This window comes from Varroa jacobsoni, unplaced genomic scaffold (assembly GCF_002532875.2).
Source record: "Varroa jacobsoni isolate VJ856 unplaced genomic scaffold, vjacob_1.0 scaffold_1014, whole genome shotgun sequence".
NCBI classification, from domain to species: Eukaryota; Metazoa; Arthropoda; class Arachnida; order Mesostigmata; family Varroidae; genus Varroa; species Varroa jacobsoni.
The window spans coordinates 66253-83636 of NW_019213916.1; the positions used below are offsets into that span (position 1 = coordinate 66253).

At 41.5% G+C, this 17384-nt stretch overlaps 1 protein-coding gene and 1 long non-coding RNA gene across 4 annotated transcripts in view; one reads left to right on the top strand and one right to left on the bottom strand.

Annotated features, from left to right (window-relative positions):
• The window catches only part of LOC111265807 (WD repeat-containing protein 47), a 74165-nt gene that overhangs the window by 7695 nt on the left and 49086 nt on the right, over positions 1 to 17384 (bottom strand). Inside the window, exon 9 of one of the 2 annotated variants that reach the window (XM_022842736.2) lies at positions 14170 to 14331. The exons of the other annotated variant lie outside the window; for it this stretch is intronic. Coding sequence (XP_022698471.1) covers positions 14170 to 14331 — 162 coding nt within the window. The remainder of the gene's footprint in view (positions 1 to 14169; positions 14332 to 17384) is intronic. 2 annotated transcript variants of the gene reach the window in all.
• On the top strand, positions 2731 to 5942 carry LOC111265810 (uncharacterized). Of its 2 annotated transcripts, XR_015313182.1 has the most exons (3): positions 2734 to 4385; positions 4832 to 5033; positions 5558 to 5942. It is a non-coding gene; the product is annotated as an uncharacterized LOC111265810 (long non-coding RNA). The 2 variants fall into 2 exon arrangements; XR_002683679.2 differs by having other exon boundaries at positions 2731 to 5033.

Here is a 17384-nt window from a genome sequence, read left to right on the forward strand (position 1 = left end):
TCAACTCAATCGAAATATTCCCGCGCCAAGTCAAGGATGGTACATGCGATGTACATAATTAATACCATCTGCTGATGGGATTTTTGCTCAGGCAGCCGGCAAACAGCCGCCTTAATGGGAACGGTCCTCAATAGATGTATTTATGGTACATGTACTGATTTTGGGACGAATTATCATCTAGTTATAGAACAAAAGGCGCGAAACTTTCCCGCAGCGTTCTACGACAGGCAAGATATTACTAAAACACGTGGTAAGCGGTTTTCAGCTGGAACTAATAAGCCCAAGTTGCCTCGGTCTTGGCCCATCTAGTGAGATCACCTTATCTTATAGGTCGATGATCATGTTTGACAGTCAAGTAAATACTACCCATAAGATGCTGTCTAATGTGTTTCTCTCCCTTTCGGCTTGCACTATGCCTTAGACATCACATGAGAATCTCGCAGTGTACCGTGTAGCAAACCGTCTTTTTTAAAAGCGCACACCTACAGCAGTTCGAAATGCGTCCATTCAAATAAATAGGCCAACCGGTAAATAGGCCTGTTCGCTTTTTACGAACTACGAGGCAGAAAATATCGCAAAAAAGGTACATTTCAATCGCATGCCTTGAGAAGAACTATTTTGGCTTTTACTCACAACTAGTTATATCTGAATTTGCTTTATCCTGCTGATGGGCAATATAGACACAAATATCTTGTAAAGGACTACGGACACCAAGTCAATAAGGTTACTTAAACTTAAGCCTACAGACAAATTTTTGCACAAGCTACGATGATTGCATTAAAAAATAGGACCTGTGGAGAATTAATGGCAGTTCGCACGACTTATAAGCTTCAATTATCCTAAACGAAGGCACTTGGAAACCGATATATCAGAAGTAGTAATATTCACTAGGCATTTGAACAATTTTATTAAGACGAGCAAATCCCCACAAAGCGCTGTTCATGATTCATTATATTTTCAAGAGAAGAAAATGGTATCGTAGATAGTTTTCGGATATGCATTAGGATATACGTTTTAATCTAGCTACTGCTCTAAATGATCGCCAAAAATGAGAGCGGATTTTCAAAACGGAAACGGAATATTAAGAGGTATTTCTCCAAAATTGTTCACAAAAAACATTTACTAAAAGCTCAATCGGATCCGATATCATTCAGTTAGCAACCTAACTTCATACGGCTCAAGGAAAATAGCCCACAATAATAACCCATTTTGGTGACACAAAGAAGGAGCTTGGCAACTTGCAGTCACCCGATTTCACTCAGGTCTATGTTGAACGTTACAGCGACTTCATTGGTTTGATTATCTGATAGGGTTGTAACCTACTGTAAGACAATGGCCTATTTTGTTCTGGTCAAATCATTAAAGGCCGATAAATAGGTCTAGTATATATCATTAAATGCATTAACATCATGCCTATGTGACTGCGTGGAAATCACAGCAAATTTTTTCTGATTGCTATCTAACTTAAGAATGACTCGCCCAGTAGTCACTTATGCATATTGTTGGGAGATAATCATTTTTGAATTATCTAGAATAGACAGAAAAGGCAATAGTGCAACAACTGAAATGTCTCCTTCATTATTAAGCTAGCTCGCTAATGACTATACATTACTAATGTGCAGTTACCAGCGTCTGAAGAGCTCTTCTTCTTTTGGACGGATCCTCGGCAATACCTCGCGGTATCAGCCGAAAGCCCAATTGGGCGTATGAAGGATAGGCAAAACGACTCATCTGGTCTGATACTCCACGTTCAGCTGTAACGTATTTCCTAAAGTGCGATGATAAAGGGACGATTTCTCTTGAAGGGTTTATCTGTGTTCATTTATACACAGGCAGCAAACCTCAATGCCTTGCAGTTCCGGCGTTCCGAAGGAGTTTTCAGCACTTGCTACAAGAAGCTACCATATACATGTCGCCACCCCCCACAGGTGTCACAGTTCACAATCACTGGTCATATCAGAGTGAGAAATCATCTGCAATTGAATTGCAGTCGTTTGATACATACACATTACCAAATATGTGATCGCAATCCAACGGAACCAAAGGCCTCAAACGGTTCTGGTGATAGGAAGTAGAAGCAGACCTGACAGCGACCGAGTTCGTCACCTGCTTTATATGACTCGCCAACGGCACCGCACCGTTCTCCGCCTCTTTCTCCAAAACGTTTTTTGAGTCTAGAAACGTTTCTGTTGCTACTGTAACCTGTGCCGTTACTGTTGCTGCTATAGACGATTATGATATGCTGATAATGTTTTGCGCATATTCTTACTGCTGGTACAGCATTATCGACGGCTGTGTTGCCGTCACTGACTATCGCTTGCTGGATACTGCCTCTGCGGCTCTAATGCAGTTTCTGTTTTAACAAAAGTTCGTTTAAACTCAAATGTACAGCAGAGGTCGCGGAAGGTGCGTGCCCGGTGCGCGGACGCGTTTCTAACGGCGGTCAGCAAGTAGCGACCGCCTGCGACTTTAAGCCGCTGGCCTTTTGATTCAGCTGTTGTTTGCTGCCGCTCCTGCTGCTGCTGCTGCTGCTGTTTGCTGCGTTGAAAGCTCAGCTGTTGGCAGGCCCGGTGAGCAAGCGGCCGACGAAATGGTGGACAACGCCATCTGGGCGATTGACAGGAACAAGTTCTAGTTGTTAAATAAAAACGATCGTAACTGCTGCTAAGGTTACGGCGGCGATGACAACAGCGGTGATGCTGGTAAACCGAGGGCGATGGGTCAATTCGCGCGCACCTGTCGGGTCAGTCAGTGCTTCGCATCCGTCTGGCCACCCATGCTGGTGGTGAAGAATTATCACCACAGAAAATTTACCCATAAACACTGGTGCATTTTCACCGGCTCGTGCGAAATCGTCGGAGTCGTCCGCATTTTCGTACACGCTCCTTTCAGATATATCACCATCATCAGCACATACGCAATAGAAGCAACCAATGATTAATATAGCCAGCCCGGCTAGTATTGTGCTGAATATACCAATAATAGGGGTCACACCATACTCTTTGACATCGCTATATGACCACAAGAGATCAAGTAGCAGCGGTAGAAATAAAACTACACAAGCGGACGACCCCTTTGTTGATAATATCGGTTAGTTTCTGGCAAATTGCCGCTGGGGCAGTCAACAAACGGTTACCTTCAGATTGTCCCAGTAAACTGGGGTCATTGAAAATCGGAAATCAGAAGCACTACCTAACTAGGAACTAGGCGGCGACAGAGTTGAGGTACAATAGAATAGAAATCTTTTTCTTGAAAGGAGTGGTAAGACTAAGGCACGGTTCTTTGTCTTTGATTGCTGGTTCTCGCTTTGCAGAAACCGTGATAAGTTTAGAGGACCATAATTTCTATTTTTTTGCATTTGGTAAGCAAACGATGTAACAAAAGCTGGCGAGTTCAATTACCCATCAAGTCTGAAGTATTGTTTTACGCGACTCGAGTCGTTATACACACGGACCAAAATAAGAATACTAGCGTTGACGGTCCTTCTCACTTCCACGAAAAACAATAACTTAAAGTTATTTCTGTTTCTAATATAAGAAAATCACACACTGGACTGTAAGTCCGTCGCGGAAATAAAATTCCTGCTTGATTTTGTTCTGTTTCTCTGCCAATATCAGTAGCGAAGCAGGTACTTCCAAGCACTTCATGGACGTCGGCGCTTTATGAAAGCGGATGCGCGGACGATGCAGCCATGCAACAGATGCGATGGTGTCGTTCGCCACGTGAGCTCTGTGGAGCGTCGTTTGAATTGCTGGAGCAAATCCTCACGGCAGAAGGCCTAGACTCTTGCAGGAAAGGGCAGGTGCGGACGAAGCTAAGATAGGCTGAGTACCTGGCTAAACAACGAACGCGTGTCGCTTTTGCTGCTCCTACTGCAGTTCGCTTTGGTTGATATTTGCCCGGTTTAGCATCAGCATAGCCGCTTACCGTCTATCAGTCCTCTACGGCAGGCGGCTGCTCTACGGCGAAATATACAAGACTAGACAAGGTCGTTACCTTGTCTAGTTGCACCACATCGCGTGTGGCACACCACAGATATCAACCGCTGCCGAATTCATCGGACAGCAGCGGCGGCAACGTCGATGGTCCGGGACAGAGCAGTGTACACTCAGCGTCAATGAGTACGCATCGTCTTCGTCACCATTGTGTTAGCTCCCTCTTTGCTCGTCAGGCCAGAAGCAGCACCTGACCACTTCTGTGTAGGGTAAGGAGTGCGCAATGCAGTAGACATTGTATCGCGAGAGTTCTCTGCAACACCCCTGCCGGCCATTTCCAGATGATAGACTTGACATCGTACCGATCGATCGGCAAACACCGTAGTGGAAGCTAGGAAGCTGAGGAGGACATTGCATTCGTGGAAGCACGATTACTTCACAGTAGTCAAGGTATTCGTGTACGCGAACCACAACCTGCATTTTTCCTAACGAAACAAGATCAGAGTCCAAATACTATGTGACATACGCCATATACCATCTAAAAACGCGTATATATATATATATATGTGCACGCTAAGTCCACATTTTGGCATAGCAGTGTACCGAAAAAGATGTTTCTTAGCAATTGAATTTAAGGTCGCATAGTAACACACTGGTGACTCGTAAATTAGAAATAAAGACTTTAAACCCGAAAGGATAAACGAACAATATTCGATGATTATTTAACAAAACAACAGCGACAAGGTGTGAGACATCCGTCACCAAGGCCAATCGTTGTTTAACGAAGTGATTCAATATTCATCCTCCGCATAATATTGACGGCAACGTCAAAATGGAAAGCAAGTTGGCGTTCGCGCTTTTCTCACAGATCAGCTGATTGGTCCTTTCGATAGTAGGTGAGGGAACGAATAATGGTAAATGCCACGGTGCCGACGACAACTGAAGGCCGGACAAAGCACGGTTTACGCAGAGATTTCTCGGCGCACGCTCACACACTGAATGCTCAAAAACGAGGCAAGATTTGCCAGCCAGATCGCCGACCAACGTAGTGTAAGGAAAAAAACGGCGTAGAGATGCATCGTCGAATACGAGCTTAAGGTAAGCGATCTAGTGATCCCGAGCATCATACAAGATCAGCTAATAAGTGGCCAAAAAAAGTCGAAAATACCGATAGGTAATTACGAAGAGAAATTTAAGATTACATTCATTGCTGAGTTGCTGACAGAAAAAATGGAAGGAACAATAGAAGATATTGGATAGATATCTCTGCTGATGGATACTCGCGTCATTCACTCGCCTGTTATTCCTATCGATGACTCCTGTCAACGTTTATTGGGGTGATCGAAAGTAGCGAACACCGGAGCTTGTATTACTTCCTTGAAAGCAACAATATGCATGAGCAGTATACATACAATGTACTGTGTTCGAAAAAAATAGATAGAATTTACGTAGTTGTAACTCGTGTTTGTCCTTACGTACGCTGAGTATCTGGGTTGCAAAAAAATCTGTATAAAATGTGTAACTTTTTAGCTCGGGCAGATGTTACCGTTTTGGTGGGTTTTCTGTTAATAACAGTGGATTAATGATTCACAAACAATTAATTTGGTGTTATGGCTTTTCAGCGTTTTAGTATCGTCGATAGCTCATCATTAAGGTATTGGGATACCTTAATGATGAGCTTATTGGGATAAGAGGAAAGTTTATTGGCATCAGGTCTGGCCACGGCATTCTACACGACTTGCTATCGTCCCGTTCATCTGTTTGGAAGATTTTCGTTAACATATGCTTTTACATTACGGTAATAGTATACGAATTCTCCGTCCTGTTGTCAATGAAGTTCGCCGCCCTTACCAATGCAGGTTCTTGCAATAAGCTCAAATAATAGACGGTAGTCCCGGCTAGCAATAAGCCAGTGAATCCTTTGCTGGAACTACTGGCAAATCAATATGTCGTTCTACATAACATGTAGATTTGCAGTTTCCCAATAAAAACAATTATGTCGAGGAATTGTATCATTTCATTTGAATATAGCTTCATCGCTTCGAACGATCTAGCCCGGAACGTGTGCATTCTGTTCGCGTTTTTCGCGAAACTATCTTGTTTGATCCAGATCGTCTGCTCTGATAGCGTGCGCCATCTTTGAAATGTAACTTTTGTATCTACAAGGACCTGGAACGCAACGGGCGCTCGGCTCGTTGATGCCAGGCTTACGACTTCATTGCCCCACAGATTTTTAAAATGTTTTACTATAGCTTTCCAGTTTTGTTTCCTGGCTGGCGAAGCTCGTTAATGTTCCTGGTCTTCGAAGAAGATTGCCTACGAACATCCTGCACAGTTCATTTCAAACTTACCTTTTATCCGATTAACCGTAAATCGCATCGGCGGATCCTCGTAAAACTCCTTGTGATATTGTCTTCCTACTTCTGCCACATACTCATTTTTTTGTTTGGATGTTAAGCTTGGTGCAGCTCTTATTTCCAATAAATTATACATTGAAAAGAAAAAAAGAAAATTATAGTTCATTATGCAGTGTGTACATTTTTTGGAACACCCAGTATTAACCGGAAAAATGCGTAAACATCGATTTCCTTGATTATTTTAGAAATCGTGATCTTTGCTTGTATCCAGCACAAACCGAGAAATCAAGCTGGCTCAGAAGCTGTCAGTATTTACGGTATGGCGACACATTGCCCGCGATATGATACAACTGTGTTACAAGAGTGACATGGGCGCAATATGCCAACATAGTACAATAGTACTACGTGAAGCATCACTATGTCTCATACAAATGCGCACGCCTTATCACTAGCTGAGGACTTTGAATTGAATCAAAAAGCCGTAGCTCAAATCTTCTCGACGGCTTTTTTTAGTGCTACACAGTGGATTTGACAGTAGCAAATCGATGAAGGAGCACGGGGAAGGTTATCATTAGTTATCGACGATATTGTACGATCCGTTTTATACGTAACTTAATAATAAGACGCGCATTCATTGAAGTCGCTTATCGTCTAGAGATGGCATTAAAGCAAGAACAAAGGAAAAAGCAGGCTATACAAGTAGATGACGGATAACGTTCCGGCCAAGCGTAACAATAGGCGTACTTTGCTATGCCACTTCCTGCAGGATTTCGTGGATCGTTAACAGCTTGAGAGCTGTACCCCTTCCAAGAACATATCTTTACAATTTAACCTGAATTGGCGATATTCGTCGTTAGAGCTAAAGTTCAGGCCTCACATGTTTATAGGTACTGGTGCAAATCATAAGCCAAGTATTTATTCACGGGAAAAGCCGTAAAGATTATCAGGAAATTCTATATTTCCTGATAATCTTATAAAGGAGAATATCAGCGGAAATCGACGCGAGCGTTTATGCACACATCTCACTTGAATGTACATTTACATAGTTTTTACCCAATGTAGTTCAACATTTTTTTGAGTTTTCAACTTTAGTAGATAGAGTCGTCTGTCTTCTTTGAGAAACATCCTGACCCATAACAGGGTTTCGGCAGAAATTGTGCAATATGCTATTTATATGCCGGTAGCTGTCTCATGAAAAGGCCAACGTGCTAATGATAAAAGCTAGCGAGTACGCAATGTCTTCACTGAATGTGACTCGCTATGAGGCAATCATCATAGTAATAATAGTAGAGGCACGATGCCACTATTAACAGTAATGATTACTACTATTTTTTAAATATTTTATTACAATTTATTTATTTTCAAATATATAATAATTATTAAAGAATAAATTAATTTAGCAGCAGTGCTACTAACAGCAAAAACAGTATGTTGTATAATGTAATTAACAGCATCTGATTATATCAGGTACCAGATGCTGTTAATTCTATAGAAGCTCGACGCGTTCTTGTCATCTTGAAGATAAGACGTTTCGCGTGACGTGACATTCGCCTTCGCGCACACGTCTACATCTATCGCTACGGTTACACCGATAATGACGAAAAGAACAGTCGGCAGCGGCTGTTGCAGTGGCATCGGATAAATCATATCTCCCAGGATGATGATCATTCGTTGTCACTATTGCTAGACACCATAACATCAACAGAGCTGATCAAGTCCGCTCTTGTCCTGAATGTGCTTTAGTATGCAGCCACGACTATGAGGGAGGACCCGATGACCTCCTGAACCATTGAAACAGCCCAGTGCTCATTGACAGCACAGTGGCGAAAAGGCTGCGGGTAGCGCACGCTGGTTTTGAGGCCTGAGAGGCCAACCTGGGTCCGTAGGACCGAATCCCGTACGACATGAAACAAGGATCCGATTTTCCTATCCAGCCTCTACATTGGCTATTTGCTATGCAGAAGTTTGGCCTTTCCCTGTCGACGCAGGGACGACAAGCGCAGTACTACTGCTAGTCGGTAGTAGTACTTAATGGCGCCGTTGTCACGGATGGTGATTCAATCGTAACGCGTCTGTCTACGAACTTTAAGGGTACCTAAGGTGTATATAACATGCCGAAACTATGCACACACACACACACACACGTGTACAGCATGAACACCGTCCAGACACCAGATGTACAATGATTACTACTGTTACCTTGTCGTAACTGATAATATGTGTGATAATAATCGGAAACAACAGGAAAGTGCCAATTATTAAGACAGATCAGTATCGTACAGCTAGGTAGTTGCCGAAAGCTAGCAGTGTGCTTTATTTTTTCTTATTTATTACCAATAGGCTGGTCATTGTGGATTGTTGTCGGATGTGAACGTTCATGCGGTGATGTCTGTCTAGATGCCATGAGACGCTGCGGAGCAACGAGCAGCAAAAATGAAGGTTTGTCTGGTATCAACATTGACAGTCGTTTGACATTTGACCAAATCCCCACACGCCGTATGCATGTGGAACGAAGTCTGCCTATTCTATACGGCTCCCTTTTCGGCTTTACCTCGTCCCATACACGACGACAAAACAGTGATTATACTGTACTACCTTTCGCGGCGCTTGCGTAATCATACGATTTTATATCTTAACAAGCCGTCGTATTATATGCAATGATAATTAAGCTGACGATAGCTGACTTTCGATCGTGCGGATGAGAATATCGTACGAGATAGTATATCCATTTGTGTAATACTTAAGGCGTTTGTGCTCAGAGTATCGGCTCACTATACGGTAGCACCTAAAAAAAAAAATGATTTCATACATAAATATTATTCACTATTTATGTATAGAGTAATTCGCTAGCTCGTCTTTGCAATATGTCCGCACTGCGTAACAATTACCCATATTTTGGCGGTTAGATTTAAAAAAGAATTGAGTCGTGATAGCCGTCAATTTTGTAATGCTATCGTGAGCTATTAGCGCGTATTGTACAGCTCCGCCCCGCTTCGATGATATAAATATCAATTATATGAGATCACGCATATGTGTGTCGAATCTCGCTAACGTACTGTACGGTTTGTTTGTTGTTATTATTGTTGTTGTTGTTGTCGATATTCTTGCTGCATTTCCTAGATTGGAAAAGCTAGTAATTTAATCCACATTGACCGCCAGGCAAATCTCACAGCTACATAACGACACGTCTACAATTACGTTGACATATTATATAGGCCAAGGGTAACAGCAGATATAATTACTATGTCTAAGTATAATAATGTCTCCATGTGGCTAGCAGTTAACAACGATAATCCACGCGCACGTGGCCTGCATGACCTGAGCGTGGCGTGAAGTCCGCTAAAGACCTAAGGATAGCACTTGAAGTAATGGTTTCAATTGAGAATTTCCTCTATTCTCCTGACTAAGTAGGTATATTATGTCTTCTCTACCAGGAAAACACTTCGTTTCCTCCGTAACCCGATTTTTGAGTCAGCACGAAACACGTGGACATGGGGCTACTAAGAATGGAAGTCTTTCTAATAACAATACTACCAATGATAATAACAATTATTGTCACATGTCCGAGGACCAACGGCTGACTCGACAAATACGTAGACTAGACTCTTCCAGTCAGATATGTCTGGTCACGAACAGCCCTATCATTAAGCAACAACAACAACAACAACAACAACAACAAGATCGACATTAACAGATCCAGGCATAACCACGATAACGAAGTTTGCATGCTCATTGGAACGGGCTGCTTATATGCGGAAACATGCGCGACGTATTACATGTTACAGAAAGGGATTCCACTTCACTCTGTACTGTATTGTTATAGCAACTATTGCTTCTGCTGCGATTGTTACCACAAATCCGTATCCAGAACAAAGGACTTCCTGACTATTGAGGAAGTTTCTGTGCCAAGACACGACGTGCCGTAGAAGGCGAGGGCAGGTCGCTCGCCCTAGGCGGCGAGGTGCCGCTGCTGCTTGCACTGCACGACGATGCCAGCGTCGTTCATCCTGATGTGATGACATTTATGGGAAATGAGCAGGCTAACAATGTGGCCGACAATGGCTGCCTGCAGTACTGGAATCGATGGTTGCGGCGGCTTGGGCAAAAGGGTGCACCATCGAAAGCATTGTGTTTGTGTTCATAGCGGTGGTCTACCGATGGATTACCGCGTCTGACGAACGAATTGCTTTGCGTTAGCGTTGCGGTGGAACGCGTATGATACCCGCCTAATAGCGTCCGACAGCAAAACGGATGAAAGGCATGATTCCCCGTGCCATGGCTGAAAAGCGCCAGGCTACAACTAGAATTGCTGCTCGTAGTCGTTACTTACAGCCGAGAAGTGGGTAAGCGGACACGTGATAATGAAATTCAAACATGGCGATATTTTTAAAGCGACAATGAAGAAACGGGGCTATACGAAAATAGAACTGGCAATAAGGTTGACGTAAGGCACCTTTTTTTTAGGTGATTCCGCCTTAGTCTATCGGTCCAGTTGGTTTTCTGCTTCTTTTTACGTTTAACAATAATAATAATAATAATTAAAAATTAGCAATCATGTTTGTCAATAGGACACGATACGCTTGATGCCGGTTTAGGGTATTCTCAACTAGCAAAACAAGTGTACTCAGAAGGGGCCAGAATTTTCTCTCGATTTATTGAGCAGAAACACTAGAACGGCAAAAGAGCATCCAGTCGCGCTCTTTACTAAACGAATCTTTATTACGATGCCATATTGTTTAGCGATAATAGATTCAAGTTGACAAAAAACTATCAGCTTTAACAATATGTGATCATCGATCAATCCACCTTATTACTGTGATAAAATACTATCCATACGAATCCGACTAAAATCTGTCTTAATTTATGTCTCACATATATTTATATATATATATATATATATATATATATGAATCATAAATTAAGCCAAGGTAACGCCTTATGCCATGTATTATTGATGGTGTGTAGTGAAATAGGACTAACTAACAATGACTGACATAAGCATGATCGATAGTGTTTGATAGCGTCGTAAACTCTCCAGTTTACACATGACAGAGGACAGAGCGCTGGCGTTTCAGAAGACACGATATAAGCAACTGGACCGCTGCTTTCTTCAACAAAATAATTTTCCCTCTCAGTAGATCTTGATAGGCGCATCGTTTCCACTAACATATCCTGGATAAAGGTCTTGGGAAGGAAAAAGGACCTCATACTCGGTATATCGTTGAAAAAGCTCTAATTATACGCTTACGAGTTTCTCTGACTCCTTGTGCAAGTAATCGGATCGATAGTCCTATGTGCGTTAGCTATTTAGCCGGTAATGGCTTCAGCGATACAAAACCGTTCGTGCGAGCATTAACGAACAGAAAAATTTCTGCTATTAGACTCATCAAAAAGCGTATAGGACTGTGACAACTAAACTCCTCTCGTCCTCATTCTCGCTATTTCATAGTTGCTATTAACACGAAAAAAGATCCAAAGATACATAGATTCCATAATTAGAAAAGGCAGGCTAGATAATAACTATGTGTGATACCGTCGAGTGAGCCGGAAGGCCATGCCTGTGTCAACGCTAGCGTGCCTGCTTAGTAAATTTAACGATACGTATAATTGTCTAGGTTCGGAACGAGATCAGGAAGCCAACGGCGAACTAAGTTGTCACGGCGTATAAGCATTTATCAGACATAGTCATTTTCAAAATGCTTGTTTGGAATTTGCTAAGGCATCGCATACATTGTCCTGCGTCCACTGTCCATTGGAAAAGAGGAATACTAATCACGCGTTATTCAAATGCGCCCGTTTTAACAAAACCAGGCTTAGCACGAATGTCCGAAGAAGGAAGCTTTAGTGAATCAGAGACGGAAGGAGGCAAGGTTGCACTAAGAGGTGACTGAAAATCCAATGAAAGAAATACTGGAGATAAAGGAAGACTATAATCGACACATACTAACTAAACAGTTTTGTGATTAACAAGCTCAAATTATAACTTAAAGTTTATACCGCAGTAGTTTTAACCTGCTCGTTGAAAGTTCTAGTGAAGAATTCGTTTCTCTCAGAAACATGGCTTCTCTACTGTCCTAGGATCAAGACGAGCATCGCCGTCCAATAAGCCGCGTCTCACCACTCATTCTTTCATTGAAATGAAAAAAGGTCATACGGCCAGGACCGAATACGCGGCAGCGCGTTAACAACCAGAGCGTGAATCAAGCAAGCCATTTTCTCGTTCCATCGGCGTTTTTGCGATTCGATACTTTTAATCAGGAAAGAACAACTCTGCAGACCGTCGACGACAATAACGAAAACATCGATTGCGTCCGAAGTACGATGAATGAGGACGACGGTGTTTGCTCGACCGTCTATTCACCGTTCTCCCCTAACGATTTTTCCACTTTACGAGGATTATTGCCCTCACGACTACGAATTGCCGTTAGATTTTTCGCTAGGAAAATTAACAAGAAGCGAAATTGACGTACGAAATTAAGTCAGTCAAACGGGGGAAAACACGTTTGGTAGACAATTCTCATTCGGGGTATCACTCATTTCGTTTATTTCGAATAGAACGCTATCGATGGCCCCAGATGCAACGATTGCTAGCTAGTTGAAACATAGAATACGGGTGTCAAAAATATAGTGGGTATCAGTTGATTTGATTAATGATAATAATAACAATCGTAGACTATAGAGAACGACAAAAGGAAATTTGCTACAGCTAAATTACTGCTTCATTAAATATACTTAGGCTAGTTGGCTGAATTTTTCTAGTGATAAAAATTGAAAAAAACAGTCTAGAGGCACTTTCGCTAAGATTTACACGAATAATAAGGCAAACACGCACATACCATATATAAACCTACATATATATATATATATATAGACCAACGATCAACAGGAGACCGCTAGAGCAATTGTGTTAAGGGAGTCTGACGCCGGCCTACTTTAATTTCCAATGACAGGAACATGTTCCACTGCGGCTATAAGGTGACGACTTGGCGCCATCAGAGACACATTCCTCGCTCCGAGCGGTGGAACCCATGTCGTTAAGGCCTTGATAAACGCCTTAGGCTCTGTTGATTGCTTCTAACTTTGCGACGTAACCGACTCTTGAAGATGACCACTTGGTTATAAGATCAGTGATCGCGAACGGACGCGGACATACACACCGATGTATGTTCTGGCCAAGCAGCAATAAAAAGAACATCGAGCGATTATAGACACAAAGAAGAGAGAAGTCTGGACAAACCCTATTGGATAAAGGCAGCGGTCTGTATCGAAGTTGGTCAGGACCAACCGGGCCGCGAATATTGTTAAAGGAAATATCTGAAACAAAGCCTCAGGCTGAAACTTACGCATGAACTAAATGATATATTAAAAAGCATTTTTGTTGTAAATATTTCACTAATTCGTGTAGAATTTATGTGTATTTTCGTAAGTTAGAACTGCACGCATCTATGGGGGGGGGGGCTAACTTCCGACATTCCGACAACTCTATCGTATAGCTTGAACAAATTCTTTTTCTACACGAAGAATGGCTGCTTGACTCAATCAATAATCCGCAGAAAAGACCAATGTCGTGTAGGTTCGCTATTGCGCGATTTATAGATACGTTCGGAACAAAAATTGTCCATAATTGTAATAACTTTAAGAAGAACATAAAAGAGTATGATCCTATCCTAGCTATGGCTATTGAACACAGAGCGGAGGTAATTCTTAATCTTTCAGTAGATCTCATTAAGTTATCACACTCGAAATTTACATCACCGCTTTAAGCAGAAGGCCTTTAGCAAAAGTACCATAGTAGAAAACTACGAGGTGTTTGCCTTAGATGTTTTGAGGGTAAATCCTTTGACCAGTATTTCGCGTGTCAGGCGTCACTTACCCACCTTTTTCTCATTAGAGCCGATACTTCTGGGAAAACTTGCCCCACTGCAGTAATGTAGAGGTTGTTCCTTTTCGAATGCGTCTTGTTGTGACGGTTCATCAGTTTTCGACGACGAGCTAGTAGAACGGCATCTCTCGGCCCTCAGACAAGCATCACATCGATTCTGTGCACAGAGACGGTCAATCTTCAGTTTGGCCGATTTATTCTTCACTGATGAGATGCTCCAAGATATACTTTTATCCAACTCCATGGTATTGTCTTCTCAGAAAATCATTTCGTTATGTTCAGGGCACACAGATAAGTGGGAAAGGAGACACAACAAAATCTAGCCTTAGCAGTTCACTCCATTTATTACGCGCACTTAAAATTTCATGTTTGTGCCCATACAACACTATTATGTTTATCGAATTTTAGTCGCGAGTCAAGTCACAACCCGAAGCAATGGCCAGGTAATATGTGATTATTTGACCTCAGCTAAACATTCACGCTTTTCTCATTAGGCAGATTCTTAAGGACCAGTATTGCAACTCAAACAATGTTGTGATATACTGTCGAGTTCCACTAGTCTAATTGACATGGCCTAAGTACGTAGTCATCATGGATGCCGTAATACAACGACCCATGATCTCCTGAGATTTTTCTTACGGTTTGGCAATGGCCTATCGTCCATCGACTGCAATTCGACAATGTTCAGAGTCGATCGCGTTATGAGGCCAAGAGATACACTTGGCCGTCTATTTCAAAGACCAGTTAGTTAGAGCTGTTGTTGATCCAAGCCGATATCTAGAACTCTTTTTGCCATCTGTTCACTTTTCCGTTTTGTGCTCATGAGCTTGGCGATAACGTCATCCTTCGTGAGGGTCAGACAAACGTTACCCTTGGTGTGACTTATCCAAGGGCTGTTATGATGGCTAGGCAGTTCTTTATGTGCGATATTCGATAGTGATTTCGCTCGCACGGACGGGCTTGCATTTTTCCGGAACAGCATTAACTAGGAAATGAAAGCCACTGGTAGTGGATTGATCGAGTTTACTGAAAGGCCAGGGAACGCCAAACAATCAAGGGCTGCTTTATAGATACAATTAATTTGCATTCCCTTGATGCAATAGCCTATGTTAAATATGTCGCTTCCAGCATCCGACGCTGTCATAGTTACATCTGTACATTCCACGGCCTAACCGTACGGATTTAATGACTATTCAGTATTTTGCTCGACTGGTAAAGGCTCTGTGAAAGTACTGAACCAGATTACAGTTTTCTGAATGATATAATAGAAGCCGTTTCGATGAAATTTTTTCCTGTATAAATTCTACTTTCTGAAAGTAATACTAAGTTTACGAAGCATTTGCAAAAATGTTGACGATTTTCTTCAGCAGTAATTGATGAAACTGCTAATATCTTCACTTGGTCAAAACGTGAATCAGTGATTATGCTAAAGATTTACTTCTTTTTGAACAGACCCTAATCCTCTTTTTTGCTTCAACATACGAAGTAGATGGCTATTCAGTGTCCGTAAAAAGTAGTATACTATTTTACTGATTGACTGACTGACTGACTATAAAAAAAACACTGCGGATTATGACTGCTAAATACTAAATGAATATCATGCGAGACAAAAATGAGACGCTGCTGCATATAGATCACCGATTCCTTATACCCCAAATATTCGTCATTTTCTAAAAAAAAAATCGGTTTAAGGAAAAATTTCAGAAAACACTCGGATAAAGATTTTCCAAAATACACATTTACGGATTTTCGGAGAACAATACTGTAACGGGAACATACGGAACAACGAAGGCATTCCCTGGGCCTATCATATTAAATGATAAACAATGTAAGAAACAAGTGCAAGTTTAACGGATTATGTATTCTATAGACGACATGTTGGCTTTAAACAAAGTAATGCAATACAAGTACCCATTAACTTCGAATTCTGTTTACTTTGTCACGATAAGAATAGTTGCTGCCTACAAAAACAATCAAAGTAGGCTTAAAGGCTGCTGATTTCTTCAAATTGTAGAACAATATTTTAGGACGTATGTTTCAAGCCATTCGAATTAAAAACATCCAGATCGACGTGTCTGTTTACTGACACGCAAAGCACTCCTGAGCCATTGGCAGAAGGGACAAATTCCGCAGAAGGACTACAAACCTCGGAACAATTACTGTTGCTTCCGAAAATTCAGAAAAATAAGTTGTGTCAGAAAGTGCTAAAACCGACAAAGGCAGAGCTTTAGCATAATAATCTTGAGCAAACTTACATAGTTTTTAATGTGAGATTTGCACATCCACATGCACACTTGTACTACAGAGGGTCAAAAAATAGGGATCCCTTGCACGCCGAGTTAATGAATCTTGTTCCGAATTAGATTGGTTAACAATTTGCTAATGCTGGCAAATACACGACTAGTATTTCTAGTGGCATGTCTGATCCAGATCATCCCCTGTACTTCGGTGCCATATTTGAAGGTGTCGGGATACCACAGAGAGCTAAATTTCTAAGCTACAGCAAACGCTTATTAATCGAGAATGATTTGGTTTTATAAGATTTCAGTTAAACTGCTCAGACAATGCTGTAAAGCGTTTTCAGATATCTTTCATATCTAGACCTATCAATTTTTCGTCTTATTTTACTAATTATAAACAATCTTTCCTCAAGAAGCCACGTTTTTATTAAGACGTGAACTATCCTTAACCATTGTCTCTATTGCCTTCAATCACCAAAGTATCCAATATAAACATTACCACCTATTAAAGATTACCGCCGAAGTCACAAGGTTCTGTGGCTTTAATAGGACATCTTGTACAGCTAACAAAAAAGCGCTGCCAATCGAGACTCTCCACCATCAGATATCAGAGTTCTAACGTACGAATTGATTGTGCATCGAAAGTTGGCAGACACCACCGGTTTACCAAAGTATTCTAACTCTTAAATTCGGTCACGATAATGAATGTTGCAGTACCGCCTTTAAGCTAATTTTTACTGAATGTTTGATTCAAAGCAACGTTTCGTATCACAACAATGAATCTATCTATTAAGTCTCTTATGTGTATCTTCATTTAAGTATGTTTTGGTTATGTTACAACTTTCTAGAAAGTTCTCTTAAGAATCCACTGTTAGATGCTTAGACCCGTTGCTAATGTTTAATCCCATTAGAAATGCGTAAAACATTACTGCATAAACATTAGAAAAAATTAACCAAAAATAAACCTGTT